Raw genomic sequence first — 19,062 nt, 5'->3', positions numbered from 1 at the left:
GGAGTTCCGGTTTCGCTACTGAGGGGATGGCAGCCTAAACTTCTAGCTCCCGCAAGGTTTTACAATTTAACCCCCAAAAACCTTGATTTTGTCAATCCTGGTGGGCATTTCTAAAAATAATGAAGAAAGGGGTTACTACTAGAAGTGGACTAAGCATGGCTCTGGCAGAAGAAGACCCAGACTGGAGGCACAGCCGAAGCAGCTCTCCAGACCAGCTAAACCCACGTGAGGAACATGGCCCCGAAGCTAGCCTGAATAGCATCCTCGACGAAATCCGTGCATTTAGAAGAGACAACGGGGCGCAACTCTCCGACATCAAACAGGAATTAAAGAGGGCAAACGACAGACTGGATGAAGTAGAGGGGAGAGTAGATGAAACGGAGACCGTGCTTCAAGCAACATCAACGTTAGTCAAGCGGCTAACACTGCGCCAGGCTAATTTGGAAGCGAGACTGATTGACCAGGAGGCTCGAGCGCGGAGAGACAACCTGCGGATTTACGGAATACCCGAAGACAAAGAAGGCACCGACATGGCTGGCTTTCTGGATAAGTTGCTGAAAACTTCACTCAACCTGCCGCATGACCGAGACCTCAAAATTGAGCGGGCACACCGAGCTCTGGCTCCGAAGCCCACCGGCTCACAGGCAAAACCTCGCTCCATAGTGGTCAGGTTTGGCAGCTGGCGGACCAAAGAGGATGTGATAAAGAGAGCATGGCAGAAAAAGGAGGTGTTCTGCGACAACGTTCGTTTCTATGTCGACCATGACTTTCCCCCTGAAGTGCAAAAGAAACGCGGCGAATACACCGAGGCCAAAAAGATGTTGAAAGCAAAACGAATCAAGTTTCAGACGCCGTATCCTGCAAAGATGCGGATCTTTTATGAAGACGGCACCCGGCTATTCGAGAGCGCTGCGGAGGCTACGAGGGACATGTCGGCGCGAGGGTTTCCAGTTACGGTGGTAAAGACCCCCTCCACACCGGACCAAGAGGAGATCCAGCTCCTGTCCACCTGGCAGGTGGCGAGGGGACGGAGAGACCAGGTCGGAAATCAGGAGCCTGCCGCTGCGGTTTCATTGGTTTCTCATTTTAAAGACAGACTCAAGGAGTTCAGAAGACAGCCCTCCCAAGACACTAACTGATCATTGATGGATCATATCTTCGCACTTATCAGATAAGTCTTTTTTGAAACATGTAGCTTGCACTTCATGTAACTTGCACTTTACGTGCAGAAGTCTGCCATAACTTTGCTTCACCTGGCCCAGACCCATGTCTGATCACAGTCTATACTTCTATTTTTTTATTGTTTAATCAGATGAACGGGGCTTATTAGGCGAGTCATCCTCGATTTGCCCTTTTTCTTTTCTTTTACATTATTTGGACACTGGCTGAAGCGCGGCCACATCTCAGGGCCCCACCGCTGCGACGTGGGACGTTCCCTTACGAGGGCTTTGACTTTACAAGGTCCCGCAGGGCTTCTTTGAAGCGAGCCCCAGCATCGGAAGCAACGGTTCTGAACTGCTCCGGTGATGTTTTGTTTCAGACTGTTCTATACTGTTCTTTGTTTGTGTTCGTCGGGAAAGATAGGTTTAGTAACGTTATACGTACGTCCAGGTATCCCAGGAGAGATTTGTGGGTGTGTTACAGTAAATGTGGACCACAGTGATAGATAATGAACAGGCAAACCCTTAAAGTGATCTCATTTAATGTGAATGGGATCTTAAATCCAGCTAAGAGGAGGCAGATACTAACAAAAATGAAAAGGGAGAATGCGCAGATTGTGCTATTACAAGAGACGCACCTCACCCCACTGGAGCACGAAAAACTTAAAAGAATGGGTTTTTCAAGGGTATACTACTCATCTTATAAATCAGGTCACAGGAGGGGTGTAGCAACCTTGATTTCACAACAAATACCATTTGAACAGGTCTCAGAGACATCTGACAAGGAAGGGAGATATGTAGTAGTCACAGGGAAAATACATGATGTAATTATAACAATTTGTAATGTTTATGCTCCCCCTGGAAGTAATTTTGCTTTTTATAGAAACATATTTGATTTGATGATGAAGGACACAGGGGTTGTCATATGTGGAGGTGATTTTAATATCCGTCTCAATCCAAAACAGGATTCATCCAAAAACCCAGCTACTACGCTGTTACATAGGAAAATTAATGCCTTAATAACAGAGCTTGGCATTTTGGATTTGTGGAGAGACTTCTATCCATCCGGCCGTGACTATACTTTTTATTCACATCCACATGATGCTTATTCCAGAATAGATTATTTTTTTATATTAAAGAGAGACCGTCATCGAATTCGCGATTGTGATATTGGATGCATTGATCTATCTGACCATGCCCCCCTCTCCTGCACTGTAGATATTATTGATAACCCGGGTAGAACTTTGTGGAGGTTGAATACAAGTATCCTAAATAATCCGAGATTTAAAACCCAAATGAGAGAGGAAATAAAAAGATTTCTCGAGGAAAATGATAACGGCGAGGTTGATTCAGCTACAGTATGGGATACTTTAAAAGCTGTTATTAGAGGGAGAATAATATCATTCTGTGCCTATGAAAAGAAACAAAAACAATTAAGATTGATAGATCTTAATAAAGAACTGAAAAATCTTGAGACAAAACATAAAAGAGAACAAAAACCAGAAATACTAACTAAAATAAAAGCAGTTAGAAACGAAATAAATCTAATATATACACAGGAAATTGAAAAAAAGATGTTATTCACAAGACAAACTTATTATGAGTCTGGAGCAAAATCACTTAAAATCCTGGCAAGAAAACTGCAAAAGCAACGAGCAGACAACACGATATACAAAATAAGGGATATAGACTCTAACACTATACAGTACAAACAAGAAGAAATACAAAGAACTTTCAGAAAATACTATAAGCGCTTGTATACACAACCCCAATTAGAAGGTGATCAGCAAATTGATGACTTTTTAAAATCTCTCAATTTACCATCTATATCTCAAGAACAAAACGAAATATTAACGGCCCCTATAACTGAGATAGAGCTAACTAAGGCCATCTCCACCCTAAAATCAAACAAATCACCTGGCCCGGACGGCTACTGCTCAGAGTGGTACAAGGCATTTAAAGCTGAGCTAACGCCAATCCTTCTCCGAGCTTGTAATACCACATTAACAGATGCTAAAATGCCCCCATCTTGGAATGAGGCGGTGATTTCCGTTATTCCTAAGGAGGGAAAAAATAAATTAGAGTGCGGTTCATACAGACCCATCTCGGTGTTGAATGTTGACTACAAACTTTATGCAACCGTCCTCGCCAGAAGACTGGACAAAGTTCTTCCTCAGCTCATACACAACGATCAGACCGGATTTATCTCACAAAGACAGACTCACGATAACATTAGGCGATCATTACATGTATTACATCATATCCAAAAGAATAATATTGAAGCCTGCTTAGTTAGTATAGATGCCGAGAAGGCCTTTGACTCGGTAAGTTGGCCTTTCTTATACAAAGTTTTAGAAAGATTTGGCTTGGACAACATTTTTATTGGAGGGATCCGTACATTATATAACAAACCATCGGCTCGGATAAAAATAAATGGATACCTTTCCGATACCATTACACTGGAACGGGGCTCGAGACAGGGATGTCCAATTTCACCCCTGTTATTTGCACTTTATATAGAGCCCCTAGCCTTGTGGATAAGACAGACTCAGAATATTAAAGGCATTTGCATTAACGGAGAAGACCACAAGGTGGCGCTATACGCCGATGACGTGTTGGTTTATTTAAGTAACCCTCCTAATTCACTCCCCAAACTAATGACCGTCCTAGAAAAATTTGGTAATTACTCAGGATATAAATTAAATATACAAAAGACACAAATTTTGACCATTAACTATCAACCCACAAAGCAACTTAGAGAGAAATTTCACATTAACTGGGATCAAAAGTCGTTAAAATATCTCGGAATAAACCTGCCGAAAAGAATTCAAACACTGGCAGAGATAAATTATGGCCCCCTCTTAACGAAAATTAAAGACGACATACACAGATGGAACTCAATTTCTTTTCTTAGTCTTAGTCACAGAATTGACTCTGTAAGAATGAATATTCTCCCACGATATCTCTACTTATTTCAGGCACTCCCTGTAGAAATTTCCCCAAAACAATTTTCTGAACTGAATAAGATTATTTCCAGATTTATTTGGCAGGGTAAAAAACCCAGGGTTAGATTTAAGACATTACAACTCCCAAAAGAGCAAGGGGGAATGTCACTACCTAATTTTAAAGATTATTTTTATGCAGCTCAGATTAGACCCCTAATTAATTTGTGTAACCCATCCTTTCAAGCTAGATGGAAAGATATAGAACTCTCAAGTCCAGTTGATCCCCCATTACAAGCAGCACTACCTCACAAACATTTGGGAGGACTTGTAGATAAGATACAGAACCCATGGATCAAAGTGCAGTTAAAAATCTGGAATATGATAAAAGATGAGTACAAATTAAGTAACAAATTACAAATAATTCAATGGTGTGCTTACGATCCGGAGTTTAAAGCTAACGCAATAGATAAAGGATTTAAATCATGGATTTCGAAAGGGATAACGACATACTATTCTCTTACAGAAAAGGGACAATTTAAAAGCTTTGATAGGTTGAAGGAAGACTATAACCTGGACAGAACTGAATTCTTTAGGTTCCTCCAGGTACGTAGTCGTTTTGAAAATATCAGAAAGGAAACAGACCTTAATGACCCCATATCAAAAATTTTTACTGATGCTTATCAAAAAAAATCAAACAAGGGTGTCATCTCCAGAATTTATAAAGGCCTATTGTCTAAAAAGTCCCACAATACAGATTATGTTAGGAAAAAATGGGAGAGAGAGGGTAGTCTGTTAATATCTGAAGAGGATTGGCTCAACATTTGCCAATCCCAGTGGAAATGCACCAGCTCTCATTCATGGCGAGAGTTCGGTTGGAAGTGTATGATCCGTTTCTTTATTACACCTAAACAAAAGGCACATTTTACTGGAGGGGAAGCTACGTGCTGGAGGCAATGTGGACACCGGGAAGCCAATCACTGGCATATTTTTTGGGAATGCCCAGTGGTTAAATCCTTCTGGGCAGAGCTTCATAAAGTATTAAGTGGTCTATTTAACACTAATTTGCCTATGCAGTTTTCCACATTATTTTTAGGAAATTTTGATTTACAGGTCAGGAAAGCTGATGAATACTTATTTGATATTTTGATAACCGCTGGTAAAAAAGCAGTTACAAGACATTGGTTGGTCCCCGATCCACCCACAATACAGGAGTGGATAAGTATCGTAAATGACATTTACCTTATGGAAAGGATTACCCTCTCCCTCCGCCTTCAAAAAATCATATTTACTAAAAGGTGGGCCAAGTGGGTTAAATATGCCGGTCTTGAACAGACAGAAGTACGGAATGGGTGACCTTGCAATGCTGTTTTTTTCTTTCCTTATTATTTTATTTTATTTTTTTTATTTTTTTTATTGTTTTGTTGGAATTTAGGATTAATCTGTACCACTCATACTTTACTTCAAAACTGCCTGGTAGACATTTCTTTATTTGCTCTTTTATGTAGGCCTATCTCTCCCAGTTTGTTCAAAGTTTTTAGATGTAATTCATTTACCTTTGTGTACTTTGTTTATTGTTTTATACACACATAAAAAAAAAATAATAATAATTGTGAGTGGCAGAAGTAACATTGTATGTTCCTTGAAAGTAATTACTGTATTGTAATGCTCTCACAAAATAAAAATAAAAAATGTCAAAAAAGAAAAGGTGAGCTTGTTTTTTAAAATTCCTCAACTCCCTTTTGGGTGGAGTGGGGGTTTAAGACGAGTTCAAGAAACCCAAGACTTATATTTACCGCCGCTCCTGTGTCTGTCTCTAAATGCTGCTTTCAGCTCGGAGGGAAAGTGGTTGTTAACAAACACTGATGCTTGTGTTTTCTGCAGCTCCCCATGGTGCTCAAAGTGCCGAGGTTAAACTTCTCTCCCCTGGCTCTTTGCGACCGGCCCTTCTCCCTCCTGGGCTTCGGCGATATCTTAGTACCAGGTAATGAAATGAGTCATCGCACCGCCAACGCCACACCACACCACACCAAAGACCGAGAGATTAACAGATTAATGTGGTTTCTAACTACGTATGTGAGCGCAGAACACGTCGACACCCACAATGGCTTCAGATTTGATGCTATGTAAATGCAACATTTGGTTTTTATAACTTAAAAACTGCACAATAGTGTTATAGTTTATAGTATACAGGTGCATCTCAATAAATTAGAATATCATGGAAAAAGTTTATTTATGTCAGTAATTCAATTCAAAAAGTGAAACTAATACATTAATACACTAATACGGCAGTGGCTCAGGTGGTAGAGCGGGTCGTCCAATGATCAGAGGGTTGGCGGTTCGAATCCCGCTCTGTCCCGGTTGCTGCCGTAGTGTCCTTGGGCAAGACACCTTACCCACCTTGCTCCTGATGGGTCGTGGTTAGCACCTTGCATGGCAGCTTCCACCATCAGTGTGTGAATGTGTGTGTGAATGGGTGAATGTGATGTATGATATACTGTAAAGCGCTTTGGGTATCGTTTCCGATGGAAAAGCGCTATATAAAATACAGACCATTTACCATTTACATTATATGGATCCATGACACACAGAATGAAACATTTCATGTCTTTATTTACTTAATTTCCTTTAATTGTAATGATTATGGCTCACATTTAATGAAGACATAAAATTCAATATCTTGAAAGATTTGATTGATGATTACAAAAGACCAATTAAAAAAATATTTTTTATATGGAAATGTTGGCCTTCTGAAAAAGTATGTCCATCTATATGCACTCAATACTTGGTTGGGGCTGTTTGACTTAAATAAAAAAGGAAATAGACTTTTCCATTGATATTCTAATTAATTGAGATGCAATTATGTAACAGTGTATTATTTCCCGATGACAGAGTTTGATGAGTATGTAATGTGTTTTTCTCTCAGGTCTGCTGGTGGCTTACTGTCACAGGTTTGACATTTTAACACAGTCCTCCAGGATCTACTTTGTGGCCTGTACGATCGGTACGTACCCAGCTCAAGTTGTAATTGGTGAAATGTTACTGCACTGTCATGATGAGCATTTACCTGGCTGGGACCGACGCTAAAGCTGTTTTTTTTTTTTTTTTTTTTTTTTTTTTATAATTTATTTTTTCTTGTTTTCATAACATAAACATGAGGTCAAATACAAACATGAGGTCATATACAAACATTCTGTCACATTGAATAATACTCGTAGGTACTCGCCACAGGGTGATAAACTTTTGTTCATAATCTACGACAATTTCAGCCGTCGCACTCGGCTAGGTATGTAACCCATTTCGCCCAGTAGTCTTTCCCCTTTTCCTTCTGTAATCTCAAAATGAAAGTTATACTTTCCATACTGTATATATCTTTTATTATATTTTTCCATAGGTTCAGAGTGGGAGGTTCTCTAAGTAGCCAGCATCTGGTTATTGCTTTTTTACTTGCTGCCATGAGGATCTTTAATAAATATCTATCCCTGTTATGCAGATCCTTTGATATATTCCCCAAATAAAATGAAACACAAGTGAAGTCAATATCAAATCCCAGAATCCTCTTTGTTGTGGCTTGTACTTGGGTCCAGAAAGGTTGCAAGGCAGGGCAGGTCCAAAAAATATGAGTGTGGTCCGCCATTAATTGTCCACATTGTCTCCAGCATTGGGTCTGGTGTCCTGTTTGTTTTGATTTTATTCTGGGGGTTATGAAAAACCTCACCAAGTTCTTCCAGCAGAAGCTTCTCCAACACTGTGAGTTTGTAGTCGACATCTGAGTGTGTATTATGGCAGTCCATTCCTCTGGGGAGATTACAATTTCCAACTCTCTTTCCCATTTTTGCTTTATATAATCTGTTGAGTGGGTCTTCATTAATGAAATACTTGAGTACAGATTCCCAATAATTCGTCGGGAGGACTTTGAGTTATAAGCTCTCATGAACATTTGTGTAACCCCAGATTGTTCTTCTGTACCCTGTCCTTTCACCTCACTTTGATAATAGTGTTGTATTTGTGTGTGTCTATACAAATCCTGTCTTTCTAGACCATATTTTCCAGATATAGACTGAAAGTCCATTAATTTCCCATCCTTCACTAATGAGGAGTATGATGTAATTCCGTACCTTATCCACTGTCTGTATTTTGAATCTAGGGATGCTGGCTTAAAATCTGGGTCGTATGCTGGCCACCTCAATATTATTATTTCTTTTTGGATCTGAAATTTCTTCACAAAGTCTAGCCACACATTCAGTGAAAAACAAACCCATTGATTCTGGAGATCAGGTAAGTCCTTAATAACAGAAGGGCAGCCCAACAAAGATTGTACAGGTCTACTTGATATTGATAATTCAATATCTTTCCAGTTGGCTTCATACTCGGGGTTACACCAAAGAATCAAAGGTCTTAATTGTGCTGCTACATAAAAATCCCTCAAGCATGGTAGAGCCATCCCCCCCTCTTCCCTCGGCAGCTGCAATGTATTGTATCTTATTCGTGGTTTTTTCCCTTCCCATATAAATCTTGAAATTTGCTTATCCCATACTTTAAACTGTGAGTCAGGAATTTTAACTGGTAATGATTGAAATAAATATAGTAAACGAGGTAGGATATTCATTTTGGTGGTCATTATTCGGCTGCCGAAGTCAAGAGGAAGTGAGCCCCACCTATCAAAATCGTCACCTATCTTTTTGTTAACAACTGTATAATTCTCATTGTAGAGGTGAGTTGTATCCTTTGTCAGTTTCACTCCCAAATATTTTATACTTGTAGAGTTCCATTTGAAGTTGTATCTGTTTGCAAGATCCTGCGGGGGGTTAAAATTAAAGACCAGAGCTTGGGTTTTCTCTATATTGAGGGTATAACCTGAAAGTGTGCCATACATTGTTAGGAGATCCATAAGGAATGGTACACTTGACGCTGGTGTTTTCAAAGCTACCAGGACATCGTCCGCGTACAGACATATTTTGTGTTCTGTACCTCCTATTGTGATGCCTTCAAGGGCTGTCTCCTGCCTAATTAGTTGGGCTAATGGTTCTATAAACAAATTAAAAAGTCCTGGGCTAGCAGGACAGCCCTGGCGACATCCTCGTTGTAGGTGTATAGTCTTGGACAAATGACCGTTTATCTTAATTCTAGCTGTTGGTAATGTATATAATGTTTTAATACACTGTATAAATTTTTTACAGAAACCAAATTTTTCCATTACCTGGTAGAGGTACTCCCACCCCACCGAGTCGAACGCTTTTTCAGCGTCGAGACTCACCAGGATGGCGCTAGTCCTTTCGTGTTTTATTTGTTCTATTATATGAAGGCACCTCCTTATGTTATCCTGGGTCCGTCTGTTACTTATAAAGCCGGTTTGGTCTTCATTTATTATTAATGGTAGCACCTTCTCCATCCTTTTAGTCAATATGGAAGCGTATAATTTGTAATCTTGATTTAGCACGCTAATTGGCCTGTATCCACTGCATTTTTTTCTGTCTTTGCCTTCTTTTGGGATTATAGATATAATGGCTTCTCTCCAGGATGGAGGCAAAACTCCCTCTTTTAGGACATAATTAAAACATTCACAAAGTAGAGGAGTTATTTGATCTCTAAAAGACTTATACCACTCACCAGGGAACCCGTCGGTACCTGGCGATTTCCCTGCTTTCAGGCCAGAGATTGCTTTGTCAACTTCCTCAGTAGTTATTTCTTTTGTGAGATCATCATTATGTAGTTTTCCAATAGAAGGAAGATCTAGCTGATTTAAGAACTGTTCCACAGTATGTGCCTCTGCTCTATCTGGCTGTGTGTACAGGGATTCATAATATGTCTCAAACGCTTTTTGAATGCCATCTAGAGTGCAGGTTGTTTTATTAGAGTTGGGGTCTCTTATTTCATGAATAGTGTTTTCAGCTCGTTGTTTGCGTAGCCTCCAAGCTAACAGTTTTGTTGCTTTTGAACCTGTCTCATAATATTTTTGCCTCAAAAACCGGAGCTTTTTCTCTAACTCTTCACTGTGAATTTTATCTATTTCCTGCTTAACAGGTCTCATCTGTTGCAGTAGGAGGGGAGTTTTCTGCTTACTATGCAACTGCTCTAATTCTAGGAGTTTATTTTGCAGGTCAATCAGTCTTTGGGCTTTTGCCTTCTTCATGAAGGCAGTAGTTGAAATAATTTTACCTCTGAGGACAGCTTTTGCAGCGTCCCACAGTGTCACAGCATTCACCTGCCCATTGTTATTATTTTCCAAGTATGTTTGTAATTCTCCTTTAATAGTTGTTTTAAATCCTGGGTCATTTAGCAAACTTGTGTTTAATCTCCATAACGTATTTTTGCGTTTGCTATCCACGTGTAATTTTAAGTACAAGCTAGAATGGTCTGACAGGTCTCTTGTGCCCATCCTACATTCCTTTACTCTATGTTTTTCAGAGTTATACATAAAAAAGTAATCTATTCTGGAGTGTACATTATGGCGTGCAGAATAGAAAGTGTATTGTCGATCTTGTTTATGGAGATCGCGCCATATATCTATCAATCCTAAATCCTGTAGTCTTTTCTTTACCCATGTTTCTAAGTTATTTTTTTTCCTTCTTTGGTTAGTTGTGTCTAGTTTTGGGTTAAGTATCATATTTAAATCCCCTGCACAAATGAGAACACCAAAAGTTTCACATATAATTAAATCAAAGATTTTCTTGAAGAAAGCCTTATTGCTACCAGGAGGGGCATATATATTAAGTAGGGTCACCTCTTTGTGGTCCAATTTACCCTTGACCAATATAAATCTTCCCTCCTTATCCTTAATCTCTGATATAAATTCAAAGTTAACTGAGTTTGAAATCAAAATTGCAACCCCACGTTTGCGACCTCTTTTGTAAGAGGAATAAAATGTATTTCTGAATCCCATCTTTTTTAGCTTTTCATGTTCAGAAGACTGTAAGTGTGTTTCTTGCCAGAATACAATTTGTGATTTCTCCTTTTTAGCCTTAGCTATCATCTTTGCCCTCTTAATAGGGCTGGTGAGCCCATTTACATTGAGTGTGACAACATGAAATTCTCTTTCACCCATAATCTACAATTGTGAAGCATCTCAGTTCCTGTGGCAATAACCTCTTGGACCTCAGAACATAATAACAATGTAACACAACAGAAAAGTATGAACAAACATAACTATAATGCAGGTTAAATGAGTGTGCTTCCAACTTGGAGGTTCAGACTAATCCAACCTCTGAGGTGGGGGTGTGTTCCAACCACTGGGTGGGGCCCCTGACTAGTACAACTAGTAGTTCGCTGGTGGCTTGCTCCGTATTTACCGGTGTTTTATTAGACAGAGTTTGTAACATTAGGGTCCGTTATTATGTCCCAAAGATCAAAACGTAATGAAGTATATTCCAGCTGCAGTTGAGCAGCACAAACGCTATGGTTCGAGTGGGAGTATTCAAAACTTATAAGTCTCAACGGGACCGAGCCTGTGTATCACCAACCTAATCAATCATTAATTTTGAGGCGTTGCTAAAGCTGTTTTAATGTCTTGTTAATGAAGTAGAAGGAGCAGCTTTTCTCTTGAAATACAAGTATGTCTCTCTGGATAATGTTTAAAGAGGAACTATGCATGATTTTTTATCGTAATTAATTGTGATGGTTAAATAAATGACTTCTAACTTGTTATGAGGGAGAATGGAGGCTCTCTGCTTTCCACCTGGTGTCTCTTGGCTGAAAACCAACCGGCCCTGTAACCCTTAATCTCTTGTTTATGACAGATAAGACTACACAAGTATACACATCGTAACGCGTATATAGGTAGCATTCTTGAGAGGAGAAGTGGATTATATCGTAAAGGAGAAGGAGTTTAGAGTTTTCAGATTTTAAAAACAGGATAGAGCAAAGGTTTTGTACAGGTTATGCAAAACAGGCACTGGAGGGACCTGCGCCTGAGTTTACTGTAAGTAGGTTTGTGTTTTGTTTTTATTCAACCTTTTGCTGCTGCTATTTGTTGTTATTTCTTGTCCACTTGTATGGGTTGTCTGTGTGTACTGTAATTTTATGTGGGAAGTCAAAGACAAATTTCCACGTAGGTCGACAATAAAGTTAAACTAAACTAAACTATAACGTTATTTACCGCTCCATGGATTGATTTCTCGCTGGCTCTGTTGAAAACAAACACACATGGCCGGGAGGAGGGTTAGCAAAACAGTGGAAAAAGCGACCAGACTTCCATAGTTCCCCTTTAAAATGGGTTTGTACGGTATTTGTAGGAATCTGTTCGATAATTTTTTATCAGTCTGTTATTAAAGCAGAAGTAAGCGGAATATTTGTGTTAATATAAGTCTTAAATAGTTATATCTTCCGACAGCAATCACTATCAATATAGAGTGTTTGGTCTGAAACACGGGTCTGTCAGTCACTCTGCTCTGCCGTAAGCCGAGGAGAAAACTTTCCTTGTATCCTACAACCTTTATCCAATGAGGAGAGAGAACGGCGTAAAGGGGCAGTCCTCTCTGTGTGTGCAGCCAAGGGATGCGCGTGAATGTGGTGACGTAGGGACGAGGGCGGGGACTGCTAACTCCATCGGCTGACAGGAAGTTAGCCAAAACGACCGGATCGCTAACTTCTGCTTTAAATAGCCATTTTTTATTCTATTTATAGTTTTTACAGAGCTCTTATCATGCACTTTTACTGTGATTTTATTCTATATCTTCATAGATACTTACATTTTATCCTGTTTTTATATTGCACACTAGGTTGGCCTTGTACTGTTCTGTCTCGTCTGTTTTTATTGTCCTGTCATTCCTTGTACTGTACTGGATTTGCACTGTGCCTGGGTGAGCGAGACACCTGAATTTCTGAAGTATTGATTGATTGATTGATTGCTTGTCTCTTTGTCTCTCTCTCTGTCCCCGTCAGCTTACGGCATCGGCCTGCTCATCACCTTCGTGGCGCTGGCCCTGATGCAGATGGGTCAGCCGGCGCTGCTCTACCTGGTGCCTTGCACTCTGCTCACCAGCCTCACTGTAGCGCTGTGGCGCAGGGAGTTGCCCCAGTTCTGGACTGGAAGTGGATTTGTGGTGAATACCAGTTTGATATGACCGCCTACTGCCGAAGAACAAAAAGACTTTAAAAAAAAAAAGAAAAAGAAAAAAGAAAAACACAAAAAAATCGAAATAGAGTTAAATAACATGCAGAGTAAAGTGAATTTCAAGTTGAGTAAAACCCTTTAAATAATTCCATTCGTTCCAACTGCCTCTTTCTGTTGTACTGTCCCTCCCCTCCCCTCCTCCCTCCCCTTCCCTCCCTCCCATCGCTGCTCCTTGCCCTTCATTTTACTGTGGGTGTGCTCTAGTCTGCTGCTGAGGGCTCAGCTGTCTGTGAATGTCACTGCAGGTATTATATCTGGGCTACTTTACTCTCACCATTACAACCCCCTGATTTATCGTAGGCTTCATTTTTTATCAATAAGTAGACGTTTTTTTCTAAGTGTGTGTGTGTGTGTGTGTGTGTGTGTGTGTGTGTGAAGGCTTAGCAGAGTGGGTTACTACAATGAGGTGGTGTTATTTCTTAGAAAGCTTTGGTTAGTATGTTGTTATCTGTCAGGTTTCATCAGCTCCAACCCCCCCGACCCCCCTCCTGTGGATTTATTTCTTTTCCATGATTCACATCTGGGCCGGTTCTGTTTCTGACTACAGGAATACCTCTGACGACAATGTGAAACACAGAAATAAATTGACAGAAGATGTGATGATAAAAATGAATCTACTTGTGGACAGAGGAATGACTGTATACTTTGTGTGCGTCTTCTTCTCTTAGCTCCTCTGTGTTTGTATTAAATGTAGTTTTTTTTTCTGTGTGACACATTTCAGTCATCTCACGTGACCTCTGTTTCTTTTTTTGTTTTGTTGTTGTTTGTCCCTCGCAGCCTGCCATAGCACTCGCACCGATCAACTGTACACAAACGGCGGTGCCGCAGACAGAGGGGCCGTCGGCTAAACCCGAGCCGCCACAGCCACAGTCAGAAGCCGCCGCTCGGAGCGAAGCCTCGCCCCTGCACTCGCCTCAGGAAACGGCCCCGGCGGAGAACAACGAAGACAAAGACAAATCTAACTGAAAGGACTTCTTTCTCATGTGGCATTTTTCATTTCACTTCATGTTTTTTTTATTTTTTATTATTGAGTTTTTTTTTCTACATTGTGTCAAAGTCAACGGACGTTTTAAAGTACAGACATTTATTTGCACTTGGTGCGAAGGGAAGAGCAGAGGAGATCTGCAGGTTGTTGTTGTTTTTTTTTTGTTTTTTTTAAAGGCTGGTGGCTCAGCAGGGCAACACGGTCGGACACGAGGTCGAGGCATCGAAAAACCAGCACAGACGCCCAGGGCCGTTGCTAGGAATTCTGGGCCCCCTTAAAAAATACTAAAGTGGGCCCCTCCCCCTAACTTTTCCAGTTTTTTTTTCTTAGACTACGTATGTATTATCATTTATTATTTAGCCTACTTTGTTTTGATGCTAATGCAGCATTACACTGCAAAAACTCAAGTATCTTACCAAGAATATTTGTCTTATTTCTAGTCAAAATGTCATTTCTAGTCAAAACAAATCTCATTATACTTAAAATAAGACATATCATATTAAAAGTAGCTTGTTTTTAGACACTTTTTACTCCTTTCAAGCTGATTTTCACTTGGAATAAGTAGAAAAAATCTGATAATGGAACAAGTTTTTCTTCCTTATTACAAGCACAAAAACATGCTTTCACTGGCAGATTTTTCTACTTATTTCAAGTGAAAATTTGTTTGAAACAAGTGAAAATGATCTAAAAACAAGTTAATTTTTAGGTTATGAGTCTTATTTTAAATGGAAAGAGATTAGCTTTGGCTAGAAATGAGACATTTGGACAAGAAATAAGACAAAAAATCTTGGAAAGATGTTGAGTTTTTCCAGTGTACTATGAGTATTAGTCAGGGTCTTATGCAGAATAATTCAGTCATACAAAGATTAGACTACTGGGGTTTTTTATGGGCCCCACTGGGCGCTGGGCCCCTAGAATTATCATCACCTTTCTCCCCTATACAACGGCCCTGCAGACGCCCCAACACCTTCCTCTGCCTAACTATTGTGCAGTCCGGACCAGCGGTGAAACCTAATTCAGTACATTTAATCATATAGCACAATAGTTAGGTGTTTTACTTTATGCTTCTCCCACTACATTGATTTGACGGCTCCTCCCTCCACTACATTTAATCCACTGGTGCTTTTACTGAAGGATCGGAGTGTTTCTGGTCTAAACCACCTGCAAAGGGAACAAACAGACACATCTGGAGGCTGTTCAAGCTTTAAACTTTAGAAACCCAAAACACAGACACTCGGCCGAGGCTGTTGGAGACGCTAAAGTCACACCAGAGTTTGAAATGACAAAAAAAACCAAAAAAAAAACAGTTCATGCATCAGTGTCGGTCCGTCAGAGGTGCAAAATCTTTCAGCTTACTTTTCAAAACACATAAACATGGAAGTGGAGCTATAAATAAAAGAGGAGTAATTGCAATGCAAACATCATAAAGCTGCAACACTTAGTGGATCAACAGAAAATGATTTATTCGGATAACGTGAGGATTTTAAGTTTTTCTGTCGCACAACAAATTAAACTGAATGTGTTTCAGTTTTTGACTGAATTGGGACGTGCAATGCATAGATAAGAACTGTTAACATCACAATTTCCTGACATTTCACTGACTGACTGATGAATTTCCTATTACCATCTCTGGATTAATCAAAGAGGAAATATTAATTCTGATTGACTGGGTTGTTTAATGTGTAGAAACAGATATGTTGCTGTTCCCCCCTTGTCCTGTGTGACCTGGCCTCAAAGGTCTCGCAATGCTTAAAGATGAACTTGTTTGTATGAGTTGTGTGCCACAAGACGGTTCACGGTTCAGAAAAGTTTGAAAAATTGAAGTAGAGAAACTGCACGCTGCATAACAAGCTGATTTACACTAAAACTGAACTACTATAGACTACGGAGCTGGAACATGAAGCACAGCGGAGATGACTGAAGAGTTTCAGGACCTTTAAAATGTGGTGCTGTCATGGTCGACTGAGCCAAAGCTTTTCAATGTTTTGTTTTAATTTTATAACTGAAGCATTTGTTGACGTTTTTTCCCACATTTAATTTTTTGACATATTTCATTTTGCATGCTTTAATTTTTATTTTTTGCCCTTTGTATAAGATCTAGTGTATAATCACAGACAGTGCAGACTTTGTACATTATTAATGGTGCGACAGTTTAAAAAAAAAGGCACAGACCATCGCAGTTTTGTTCCCCCTCTGAAGTAGTTATTCTATTCATATTGTCTTAAAAGAGCTGGTTTTTGGCCTTACGATGTCTGTGGTGGGAGCTGAAGCAGAATGTGTCATGTGTAAAAGTTGCTTTTTACAAAAAAAAACATAAGACGTGCTACAGGAGGAGGAGCGAGAGACAAGTTCGGGTTACCAATGTTCGATTTAGATTTAGTTTATATGAACTATTTGCACAATATTTTTTAATTCATGTGCTGACAGAAGTGGTTGGTTCATGTCTGTATATGTTAATGTATAATCATAAGGGTTTAAACAGTATCAGTTAAGTATCAGCAGGTTAAAGGTGAGAGAAAAAAGAAAAAAAAAAGCAACTTGGTCCGAGGTCAAGTGACAGCAGCTTTGTTGTCTGGATGTTTGCCCTTGCTGATTCAATGGAGCAGTGTTTTCCAGGTCATGGGATTATTCATTCACCAGTATAGTTTGTTGTCACCAAGTGGTTTTTAATGCCTCTGTTGAGGAAAACATATAATAAACAAACATTGTATTTGATATTTGTCGCCTCTTTTTAAAAAAAAACCTCTTTATTTATAGGTTATTTTCATATTTTAGTACACAAAACACTGAACAGTTACACAAATTCGAGGTCCAGGGGTGATCTGTGTATTGAAAAGACAAAATATCGTACACAACACTCACACACATGGGCCAAACATGACATTTCTGCCATCGTTTTTCACCCAAATCTTTTTGGAGTGGGATTAAGTAATTAATTTGCTCTAGGATGGACATGCAATTGTTTTACAATTTAGTATCCGTAGCAGCGTAACTTTTTTACTTGAAGCCTGCAAGATCCTAAGAAGATAAACATCAGTTTTACTCAATCCATGATCCGCCATATTTCCTAGATGGAGAGTTGTGAATGATAAATTGATATTGAAACACAGTCTTTCTTTTCCCTCCAGAAAATCTTGAGGGTAAAGACCAAAAAGGTAAGATACGTTTTTCCAACAAATGTCCAGGAGTTGTTGGAGGATGACTGTGTTTCCCAGGGATATTTGTCACCTCTTTTGTCGTTATTGCACAGGATTAAAAGTGTTTAAATGTATAAATGTTTAAATGTGCTTTGATATGTTGATGCTGAGCACAACTCGGCCTCCTGCAGCGGTTTGACTGAGTCTCAATGTGTCTTTTCATCACAGTGCTGCAGAGTCGAACTGCACCCTGATGAAGAGCCTCTTTGTCGCTGCAGCTCACTCACTCAAAAAGTGGAGGAGTGTGAGTGGGAGAGAGAGTTTCTGTTTACTCTGGATCACTTATCTGATCAATGTGTGTGAGTGCTGCTTGTTGCATCACAGTCAGTCTCTCATCACCGGTCACAAGCTGCGATATACAACAGCTTTAATATAATCATGTGTCACCTATTTAACAGAAATAGACACAAGATGATTTTAGTTATGTTCATATCTTATAAGCACAGGATGATGATGTGTGTAGGGATGTCACGGTTACTTGTTTTCACAATAAATCGTGGTATTAAACGCCACAATTAATTAATCGTAAAGATTCCTAAATACCATCACTTTCCAAAAAAGATAATATGTCAGAACCATGTCGGCAAAGTAAAGGTAAATGCACAGATACTGGTAAATTTACATGCATACCTATGTACGTAACACTGAATTGTTCAAATAGTTCAAATAGATTTGAAACATTTCCCATGGGAGATTAATAATTGGTCCTATAATACAAATTTAAAATATATTGTGTAAGTATATTTTGGCTATATTTGATTTTACACATTCATAGTGTTTAAAAGAAATTGATTATTGCATAATAGTCATAATCGTAATACCGTGATTATTTCTCTGACAATAATCGTACCAAGAAAATCTATAATCGTGACATCCCTATGTGTGTGTGCACATTTGAGCAGTGAAACCTCAAAGATCTAAAACTGTCAACTGCAGGTTTTTAGTTAAAACCGGTGAGAAAATATCACTGATGCCAATATTCATAGTTAAAATGGTAAATAAAGATCATCCGTTGTATCCCCAGCAGTCATTTTTACATATGGCAGCGTTGTGTCAGTCTGACTGAGCGTGGCCCTGTGGAGTCGTCCGTTTACATTCGGTGCCAGCTTGACATATTTTAATCACATGATACAGCACCGTTTTGCTTCCATGGTTACTGGACTGAAGTCGTTTTCTTCCCTGCTGGTGCATTGCAGCAATTTCTTTCTTTTTTTTTTTTTTTTTTGTATCTCTTACCACAGGCTGTTGATCAGTGGAACAACTAGTGAGATTATCAGGAACATTGTTACATCTGAGATAAACAAGACAGGGGCTCACTCAGCAAACCAATAGGTCAACACAACTTCAAAAGAAACTTTATCCAGTTAGATGGAGATCTCAACTCGCAGACAGACATTCAGGGTTCCTACACAATTGTAATGTCCAAATTCCAGACCCTAATTTCCAGACATCTTGGTAAAAAAAATCTATTAATTTGTGATATTTAAGTAAATCGACGTGCATAATATTAAAAAAATCATGCAATTAATCATTTGTTTTCATTATTCTGAATGGGTCTGCCATTATGCAACCAAATCATTTCCAGGAGATTGTAGCTAGGTACAACATAATTAACCCAAATAACTTCAGATAAGACCAAACCAAGATAAGATTAATAAAACAAATA

The 19,062-nt window shown here is 39.3% G+C and overlaps 1 protein-coding gene across 2 annotated transcripts in view; it reads left to right on the top strand.

Moving 5' to 3' along the window:
* sppl2b (signal peptide peptidase like 2B) overlaps window positions 1–14,440 on the top strand; it is a 27,641-nt gene extending 13,201 nt beyond the window's left edge. Inside the window, exons 12-15 of one of the 2 annotated variants that reach the window (XR_015037996.1) lie at window positions 5,987–6,086; window positions 7,029–7,106; window positions 12,983–13,277; window positions 13,992–14,379. Coding sequence is in view for 1 of the 2 variants with exons in the window: in XM_085803902.1 (XP_085660028.1) it covers window positions 5,987–6,086; window positions 7,029–7,106; window positions 12,983–13,143; window positions 13,992–14,180 (528 nt within the window). In the remaining variant the exon portion in view is untranslated. Of the gene's footprint in view, window positions 1–5,986; window positions 6,087–7,028; window positions 7,107–12,982; window positions 13,278–13,991 lie in introns of both variants that reach the window. The other variant, XM_085803902.1, reaches the window with a different exon arrangement.
* Window positions 14,441–19,062: the final 4,622 nt, after the last annotated feature.

The sequence above is a fragment of the Trachurus japonicus genome, chromosome 17, assembly GCF_045865225.1.
Source record: "Trachurus japonicus isolate A0001 chromosome 17, Traja_1.0".
Lineage (NCBI taxonomy): Eukaryota > Metazoa > Chordata > Actinopteri > Carangiformes > Carangidae > Trachurus > Trachurus japonicus.
This window is presented reverse-complemented; position numbering and strand designations above follow the sequence as displayed.